Here is a 10,028-nt window from a genome sequence, read left to right as displayed (position 1 = left end):
CCCTCGAGAAGTATTGTTGCTCTTTATCCCTCGCACTTTTTCGTTGCACTTGAAATACACAGTTTATTTAAGCGTGAGTTTCTAAAATGATAGAGAGGCGCGAAGACAGGTGGTTCGAGTTTTCTTCAGATTATTTATTTATATATCTATTATTACGATTACACGAAACCACGAAATTGTTCTATAAAAGATCAGTCTAGAAGCGCCCTGAGTTTCTCCGACTAAGTCCCGAGCGGCTCGAAAAGATGCTGTTTTCCATGCATCTAATTCAGCACAAATCACTATGCGACACACAACGAGCTGGGCTCGACTGCTCGAAATTCCGAGACTGGGCCCATGTTTGCGCTGGGCGACAAGACGGGAGTTGTGGACAGGACGTCTTTAGACCTCGCTGGGCCTCTGCCGCCCCCGCTGGTCGACTGAGCTTGCAGCAGGGCGTCTAGGCTACCAGACCGTCTTTCAGCTCTTGCACATCAGCCTCCACTACAGCCTTCCACAATTCCACATTATCGAGCTTACGCTGAAGGCCTTCCACCTTGTGCTTGTACTTCTCGATGGGCGCGCTGTAAGTGCATGGACATGGACATCTTCACATTGAGCACCTTCTTTTAGGCCTGCAGTTCGATCTTCACGGCCCGCTCAGCGCATACTCCAGGGTACTGCATGTTTCCGCGTAGCTGAGCTTCACCGCCGTCGCTGTCCCAATCATGAGGGCGCTGCCCGAGCCACCCAGGAAGTCCTTGAGGATGTGGGTGAGCTTGGAGTCCTGGTACGGCACTTGCTGCGTCCCGTTCTTCGAGCGGACGTCGATGCAGTTGCCGAGGGCCAGGAGGGACAGATTGAACTTGGTGACCTCGCGCATCTGATCCTTTGTGCCCCTACTGGCCGCAGCTTCGCGCTCCGAGCCGGCAAGGTCAACAAAGCACATCGAGACGCGAGTTTCCTTGCTCGTGATTGTCGCATTCTCCGTCAGTGTGACGTAGCTCTCGAAGATGACGTGCGACCATGAAGACTCAGCATTAGCGTCGGTGGCATGCTGAGTCCGGTTGTTTCCTTTCAAGAGCGGCTCGAGGAGGGTGCCGGCCTTCTTCACCTTGTGTATGGTGAGGTACAATATGGCAATGCCCTTGGTCGGATCGAAGCACAGCAGGTCTCGAACAACCTTGTTGTAGACTTCTAGATAGGAGACTGCTACGTCGCATGTCCGGCCCTCTGACCGCAGCTTGTCCACGCGCTGGTACAACTCGCTGGCCATGAGGGAGACCACGCCGGGGCATTCCTCGGAGCCCAGCATTGAGAAAGTTGGCACCATTGTAGATTCCTCCGTGATAGGGTGCCTCGACGTTGCGGGAATCGGCCTTACCACGGGCGCGGGCGTGGTGACCACGAGGACGACGCTAGTGGTCTCGGAGTCACGATCGCTCAGTAGGCGCATGCGCACTGCCATGGTCAGGCGTACCCCGGGCGAAAGCGGGTCCTTGTTCGATCGACGGCGTTTTGGTGCTGACGACTGCGCGGTCTCGTTGGAGCACCTCCTGAGGTTCGCCGGCACCACTGTAGATTCCTTCGTGGTAGAGCTAGTGCATCGATGTTGAGTGGTCCGGCCTGACCAAAGACGAGGGAGTGATTATCTAAGATGGCGATCGTCCAGTTAGGCACCGGGCGCGTTCTCCACCACGTGCTAGGCTTACTTCGTCCTCTTCATCCCCGCTGGAGCCATAGGAGACGCCCAAGGAAGGGGGGGGGGGGGGCTGACGATGATGATGACGATGTCCTTAACAAATGGCTCGTACCCACTCCAGGGGATTGGCCAAGAATTGGGCACCTGAACTTTTAGTTACGGTTTCTGAAACTACAGTTACTGTGCAATTTAGTAATCAGAACAGACAGATTAATTTTCCTAAACTGCACAATTTATAATAATAATGCCATGCATTAAAACTAAAATATCTCTCACAGAATTGTATAAGTAGGGATTTAAAATTTTATTTGTTTTGTTGACTGAATGAAACCACAAACGGCATCAAATACTGCTCGACTTGCATCGTCTTCTTCATCACCGCTGGAGCTGTAAGAGCCGCCTACAAGGCGGGGGGAGGGGGTGCGGTGGGGGGAGGATCCGGAGCCCCCTCCGAAGCCATCCTTTCCTCCCCTCCCCTCTTAAAGTGTCATTTACAGAAATCTGTTACCCATATCATTTGATGTTTCTCTTGAGGTGCCTCTACCTTTCCAGTTCAAATTTTATTGCGGCTAAATTTTTACGGCATCATTGTTAGCGCGGACGCGTGCACGGCTTTTAATTCATACATTTGCTTCATTTCTGCATATCCTGACACTAGCAGGACAAGAGGATTTGAAGCACCAGCGGCGGCTACATCATCCGTATTTTTTCACTTCAACAACTGGGAACACCATGCACATACAATATACTTAAACATATACACAGAACAAGTTAATTATATTTTTAAAGAGAACTAGGTAGCCAACTAACAGTTATTTCTGATGGTATGTATAGCTTTAGGCGCCGCGGAAAGAACTGAAATTTCCAACCAAACGCCGTTTGACTTTCTCCTCGCGGGCACTACGCTCCCAGCCGGAGAGGTGACGTATATGCGAGAGTGCGCATGTCTGTGCTGTGACGTCGCTCATAGTGACTCGTGAATTCGTGAATTATTCAAGGCACCATCTGTTGTTTGTGTAATATGTTGCTTCAGTATAGACGAATTAAAGCGTGGAGAAATAATAGAAAACACAAACCGAATGTCTGCGTGTTTTATTGCGATCAATTATATGGACACTTCAAGCGGATTTCTGCCGTCGCCGTCGTCGCCGCCGTGAGGTTCCGTATAAAGTCCAAGGGCGATAAAATCGTCGACGCGTGCCGTATGTGCAAGTGAAAGTGCGCGGGGGACGCGCGCTATCACGGAGAGCAAACGCACGGCGGAGAGCAAACGCGACTTCCGTCGCGCGAAAGGCCGTGGGGGTATGGGAGGGAGGGTTAGATGGCGACGCTGTGCGGCGGCCCCAAATGCGTATCTTACAACCGGGCGCAAGGGGAATTGGCCACTGAATCTCCCACGCGAAAGGACAAAAGCGGGAAAGCAGCGCGAGAGGGAGGGGGGGTGCAGCTTCTACTCTGTCAACAACTGCGCTTGTACTTTGCGCCGGTGCGGGCTGTCGCGCGCACCGTATTTTGAAAGCGATCTCCGCACGGCTCTGACCTTTGTATGCTCTGTCCATTCGGCCTCTCAGTTTTCGTTGAAGCGACAGACCGCACGAACCTTCGCTCGCTGCGGCGGCTGCGCTTGCTGCCAGCGTTTTGACAGTGGTTGCCTGCGGTCATCGAGTGTGATCTATTCATGTTTGCTTGTGCGCGCCGACACCACGCTTGTTAATTCAGTTGGTAAGCGAATGTGTCCAAGTTTATGCAGCCGATAAACCTACTATCCCCACTCCGAATAGCTCTCTACTAATTAGCTATCGCAATTGATCCTTCGCCTTTCGGGCGAAACTGGGACATTTTTTGTTTTGCTTCGTACCGTAGCAAGAGAGATGTACTTCCGTTTCGTCTGCTTGTTCTCACCTCGTTCAATCACGCGCGTACATAACGAAACTGCCATTTTCTACTCTGTTCCAGCGTGCGATCATACTCTGTAATCCGCTAGTGTCTGCTTCATTATTCGTGTGTCACTGACTTGTACCGGTAGTCATGCAGGTGTACGCGTGCAGAGCGCGCAAAATCGTGCGATGTGCGAAACGAGACAAACGCAACAGCTCGCGCGCGGCACCGTCAGCGGAAGAGCGCCGCGAAAAAAAAAAGAAAAGAAAAAAAAAGCGGGGCTGTAACTTATGCGTCACGCCATCCTCCGGCTTCGGTATGGGAGAACGCAGGGAAGAAACATCGCTTGTGGAGGCTAGTCGGGGGCATGAGATGAGTGTCGCTATTGGCAGTTGCGCTCGCCTCCTGAAAGCATGGGTTCGCGGCATACTATAGTGACGTAATACTTAGCAAACACGATCATTAGCGCGCATTGTATGCACTGCGTTCAATATTGTATGCACTAGCTCAATATGGCCAGGCCTAGTGAGGGGCCCTTAAGGCCCTCAATCATGTGTTGTATTCGTCCCCAGTGTTGCTGAACAAGGCAATATCATCTGCAAACCGAACGTTTCTGATATATTCGCCGTTGATCGTCACTCCTTACCTATCGCAGTATAATAGCTTGAATACTTCTAAGCATGCAGTGAATAGCATTGGAGAGATTCTGTCTCCTTGCACGACGCCTTTTTTGATAGGCAATTTTCAACTTTTCTACTGGAGAACCAAGGTAGCTGTGGAATCTTTGTAGATATTGTTACGGGAAGGAAGAAACGTACTGGTTTTACAGACGGGTTTTAATGGCTACGCAGAGAAGCGAAAACCCAGAATCTTCTTTGTCGTCTCCCAGGGCACCAACCATGTCCTCTTCTTTCCACCTTACGCACTGTGACATTACCCCCGTCAGAAGAAGCACCTTACTGGTGCGACTCACTGGTTCCAGAAAGGAACGGTTTGAGGCGGCTGACGTGGACGACGTCAGATAGAGGTGAAGGCACGGTAGCATCCAGAGGAGACACTTCATATGTGACAGGCGTCACCTGGCGGAGGATGCGATAAGGGCCGTAGTATCGCGAAAGGAGTTTCTCCGAAAGACCGACACGTCGAGATGGAGACCAAACTAGCACAAGATCACCTGGTTCGTATTCGACATCGCGGTGGCACTGATCGTAACGGCACTTCTGACGTGTTTGGGAAGCAGAGAGACGAAGACGGGCAATCTGGCGTGCCTGGGTCGCTGTGGTTATAACATCACGAGCGTACTCCGTCGGCGAGTCGAGTGTGGTCGAAAGAAGAGTCTCGAAAGGCAAGGTCGGTTCACGGCCATATAGAAGGTAAAAGGGCGAATAACCAGCTGTGTCGTGGCGCGAGGAATTGTACGCAAACGTGACAAATGGTAAAGCAGTGTCCCAGTCGCGATGATCGGAGGAAACATACATCGCGAGCATGTCAGTTATTGTCCGGTTCAGGCGTTCAGTAAGACCGTTAGTTTGAGGATGGTAGGCTGTAGTAAGCTTGTGTTTAGTAGCACAGGATCGAAGTAAGTCGTCGATGACTTTGGCAAGAAAGTATCGCCCGCGATCGGTGAGAAGTTGACGAGGTGCGCCGTGGTGTAAGATAACGTCGTGAAGCAAGAAGTCAGCGACGTCTGTAGCGCAACTGGTGGGAAGGGCTCTTGTAATGGCATAGCGGGTGGTATAGTCCGTAGCGACCGCAATCCACTTATTTCCGTCGTTTGATATAGGGAATGGTCCGAGAAGATCAACGCCAACGCGAAAAAAAGGGTCGGTCGGTATATCCAGAGGCTGCAGCAGACCAGCGGGATGTACAGCAGGTCGTTTCCGGCGTTGACACGACTCACACGCGGCGACATAGCGACGGACGGAGCGGTTGAGACGGGGCCAGAAAAATCGTCGCCGAATTCGGTCATAGGTCCGAGAGACGCCAAGGTGTCCAGCAGTGGGAACGTCGTGCAGTTGCTGGAGTACAGTCTGCTGAAGATGAGACGGAATGACGATTAGCAGCTCGGGCCCGTCTGGGTGCATGTTGCGGCGATACAGGGTGTCATTTTGTAGTACGAACATGTGAAGGGATGGGTCAGACGGGTCAGAGAGCAGGCGTTCGATAAGCTGCCGTAACGATTCATCGCGTCGCTGTTCAGCCCCTATGTCTTTCAAGGCGGAAAGCGAGAGGACGCAGATCGGTGCGGCATCCACTAAATCGTTCGGTGCATCGACGGGGTGACGAGACAGGCAGTCGGCGTCCTGATGTAAACGACCCGACTTGTAGACTACAGTGTATGTGTATTCCTGAAGGCGTAGTGCCCAGCGACCGAGGCGTCCGGTGGGATCCTTGAGGGAAGAAAGCCAACAAAGGGCGTGGTGATCGGTTATAACCGTAAATGGTCGACCATATATGTAAGGTCGGAACTTGCCCACAGCCCAAACGAGGGCGAGACATTCCCGCTCAGTAATCGAATAATTGCGCTCAGACGGGGAGAGGAGGCGGCTGGCGTAGGCGATAACGCGGTTGTGCCCACGTTGGCGTTGGGCTAAAATTGCGCCGATGCCGTATCCACTGGCGTCAGTGCGAATTTCTGTCGGAGCAGAAGCGTCAAAATGGGCGAGAACAGGTGGTGTGGTGAGTAGCGTGATGAGGCGCGAGAAAGAAGTCGCTTGTTCAGAGCCCCAGCAGAAAGGAACATCTTTCTTGAGGAGGTCAGTCAGGGGACGAGCAACATGCGCGAAATTTTGCACAAACCGACGGAAGTAAGAACAAAGACCGATAAAGCTGCGAACATCTTTGGCAGAGGTCGGTACAGGAAATTCTGCACTGCACGAACTTTAGCGGGATCGGGGCGAATGCCTGACGAATCGACGAGATGTCCGAGCATGGTTATTTGGCGGTGACCGAAGTGGCACTTGGACGAGTTGAGCTGCAGGCCAGCGGCGCGAAAAACGGAAAGCACAGATGAAAGTCGTTCAAGATGGGCCGCAAAAGTTGGAGAGAATACGATGACGTCATCCAAGTAACACAAGCAGATGGACCATTTCAATCCACGCAAGAGCATGTCCATCATACGTTCAAAGGTCGCCGGGGCATTGCACAAGCCGAAAGGCATTACCCTAAACTGATAGAGGCCGTCAGGTGTAACGAATGCGGTCTTCTCACGGTCCATTTCATCCACGGCAATTTGCCAATATCCGGAGCGAAGGTCTATTGATGAAAAATAAGTGGCACCGTGAAGACAGTCCAGAGCATCGTCGATCCGTGGAAGCGGGTATACATCTTTCTTGGTGATCTGGTTTAGATGACGATAGTCCACGCAGAATCGCCAGCTGTTGTCCTTCTTTTTGACGAGCACAACAGGGGAAGCCCACGGACTGGAAGAGTGTTCAATAATCCCTTTGGCAAGCATTTTGTCAACTTCGCTCTGGATAACTTGTCGCTCAGAGGGCGACACCCGGTATGGGCGTCGGCGAACAGGTGCCGCATCGCCTGTATTTATACGATGCTTCACAACCGTAGTTTGACCCAAAGAGCGATCGTTCAGGTCGAAAATGTCGGCGAAGGACTCGAGGAGGTCATGGAGCTCTGCGGCGGATTGGGGGTCGAGGTCCGGCGCAATCATCTTGGCAATGTCGTCGGCCGGGGCAGATGCAGAAGGCGCAGAACGAGCACTGGTCGAAGATGTCGCAAGAGATAGTGCTGAAATATAGCACTCGCGGGACGGTGACAACGTGGCAAGTGACATCCCTCGAGGAAGTACTTGAGGGCACTGGCCGAAATTGAGGATGGGAAGACAGGTCTGATTGGCCGCTACAGAAATGACGGTGTGTGGGAAGGAGACATTGTGGGAAAGCAGGACTGAAGTCGCGGGAGTGAGGACATAGTCTCCGTCTGGAACAGGTGGAGAGGCGAAAACGGTGATGCAGGTTGCTGCTTGGGGAAGAAGACGAATAAAATCCGCAGAACAAAGCTGAGTTGGGGCTTGAGCAGGAAGGTCAATGGAAAGGGGTAGGTCAAGTTGGACAACACCGGCTGAACAGTCAATCAGAGCAGAATGGGTGGTCAAAAAGTCGAGGCCGAGGATCACATCGTGGGGGCAGCGTTCGAGCACACTAAACAAAACGGACGTGTGGCGTCCGGCGACACTGACACGTGCAGCACACATTCCGAGCACAGCCGGAGTTCCACCGTCGGCGACCTGTAGCAGTCGAGTCGGAGCAGGAGTAAGGACTTTCTTCAGGCGCGTCCGAAGGTCAGCACTCATGATGGAAACTTGCGCTCCAGTGTCGATGAGTGCTGTAACAGGCAAACCATCCACATCCACGTCCAAAAGGTTCCGATCAGTAGGCAGGGTCAACAGAGGAATTTCAGGCCGGGGTGCTAGAGCAGCGTCACCTCCCGGAGCTGCCCCAGTCAGTTTCCCGTCGGAGAGCGGCGACGGTAAGCAGGGGACGGGGAACGACGCAGCTCGGGGTGAACGGGAGCGGCTACTGTGCGGTGATGATGAGCGGTTAGTCGCAGTGACTCGGGCGTTGTCAGGTGCATCGTCGAACTCGGTGGGGGGCGCAGGCGGGCGAGGATTCAGTGGGGAGCGGCGGTAGGCGGGAAAGCTTGGTCGAGAGAGGGCCGGCCAGGAACTTCGGCAATGGCGAGAGATGTGGCCCACACGTCCACAATAGAAGCAGATGGGTCGGTCATCATGTGTGCGCCATTCGGCCGGGTTGCGATAGCTCGGGTAAGGACCGCTCTGGTTCCGGTAAACAGGGGCAGAGGCAGCAGACGAAGCGAAGTCAGGACGGTTGGCGGAGCAGATGGATTGCAGACCCACATTGGAAAGTTCTTGGCGAACGACCGATTGTATGAGGGACACGAGCGGCCGGGAATCGTCAAAGCACTGCGTCACTTGTGTGGCAGGAGACGCTGCTTCAATTTCTCGCCGGACTATACGTACGACGTTCTCGGAGGGAGTGGGCTCACGCGGAAGACAAAGGTCTTCACACGTCGATGAAGCAGCGGTGTTGGGTAGGCGCGTGAACTGCTGAACTATGCGGCGACTTTTCGCTTCTTCAAAGCGGCGACATTCGTTAATGATCTCATTGACTGTGTTGATGTTCTTATACACGAGAAGGTTAAACGCGTCGTCCGCTATGCCTTTTAAAACGTGACTGACCTTGTCTGCCTCTGTCATGTTCTTATCCACCTTGCGGCAAAGAGCCAAAACGTCCTGGATGTACGCCACGTAAGATTCAGTGGACGTCTGTGCACGGGTCCCAAGGTCCTTCTGAGCAGCACGTTGGCGGCCGATGGGCTTGCCGAACAAATCACGAAGCTTCTGTTTGCATTGCTCCCAACTGGTAATCTCTTCTTCATGTGTCTCGAACCAGACTCGTGCCGTTTTTTTGAGGTAGTATATTACGTTGGCCAGCATAAGCGTGTTATCCCACCTGTTGCTGGCGCAGACCCGTTCGTAATTTGCCAACCAGTCATCGACGTCAACGTTGTCAATCCCAGAAAACATGCCAGGGTCGCGGGGCTGGGTTAGGATGACCGTCGGTGGCGTCGACGGGGCCGCGGTTGAAGACTCCCCTTCGGATGACATGGCAGCCAGGTTACGTCCGCTGCGGAGCTCCGTCTTGCGCAAGTGAGTACCCCGCACGTCCACCAATAATGTTACGGGAAGGAAGAAACGTACTGGTTTTACAGACGGGTTTTAATGGCTACGCAGAGAAGCGAAAACCCAGAATCTTCTTTGTCGTCTCCCAGGGCACCAACCATGTCCTCTTCTTTCCACCTTACGCACTGTGACAATATTTTAGAAGATATTCAGGAATGCCTCCCGTACTCCTTGATTACGCAATGCCTCCATGACTACTTTTGTCTCTACCGTATCAAATATATTTTCATAATCTATGAAAGCTATACAGAGAGGTTAATTCCACTTTGCAGATTTCTCAATTACCTAACTGATGAATGGATATCCCTTCCTGGAGCCAGCCTGTTGTCTTGGTTGATTGAAGTGGAGTGTTGCCCTGAATCTATTGAAAATTATCTTGGTAAACATTTTATACAATACTGAAAGCAAGCTAATGGGCCTATAATTATTCAATTGTTTAATCTCTTCCTTCTTATTTATTTGTATAATTTTGGAATTCTTCCAGCTGTGTGGTATACTTCAAGTCGTGAGGCATTGCGCATACAGGGCCGCAAGCTTTTCACGCATAATATATCCTCCATCTTTGATTAAATCAACTATTATTCCATCTTCTCCTCCCGCTTTTCCGCGGGACAAGTCTTACAAGGCCTGTCTAACTTCATCGTTACTAATATAAGGAGCCTCTCTATTACGTTCGTCACTACTTCCAATGAAGGTAGTGTGGTGGCTCTGGGTGCCACATGGACCTTAAAAGCAGAAATTAAAAAT

At 52.1% G+C, this 10,028-nt stretch overlaps 1 protein-coding gene across 1 annotated transcript; it reads right to left on the bottom strand.

Moving 5' to 3' along the window:
- Nucleotides 1–439: 439 nt before the first annotated feature.
- On the bottom strand, nucleotides 440–1,447 carry LOC119436234 (kinesin-like protein KIF18B). The gene is made up of 2 exons (XM_037703030.2): nucleotides 651–1,447; nucleotides 440–563 (listed from the first exon to the last, which is right to left on the bottom strand). The coding sequence occupies exons 1-2, from the start codon at nucleotides 1,445–1,447 to the stop codon at nucleotides 440–442; spliced, it is 921 nt and encodes a 306-aa protein (XP_037558958.2).
- Between the last annotated feature and the right edge of the window lie 8,581 nt (nucleotides 1,448–10,028).

Source organism: Dermacentor silvarum, chromosome 1 (assembly GCF_013339745.2).
Source record: "Dermacentor silvarum isolate Dsil-2018 chromosome 1, BIME_Dsil_1.4, whole genome shotgun sequence".
NCBI classification, from domain to species: domain Eukaryota; kingdom Metazoa; phylum Arthropoda; class Arachnida; order Ixodida; family Ixodidae; genus Dermacentor; species Dermacentor silvarum.
The sequence above is the reverse complement of the archived record's forward strand: the minus strand, read 5'-3'. Positions and strand labels throughout refer to the sequence as shown.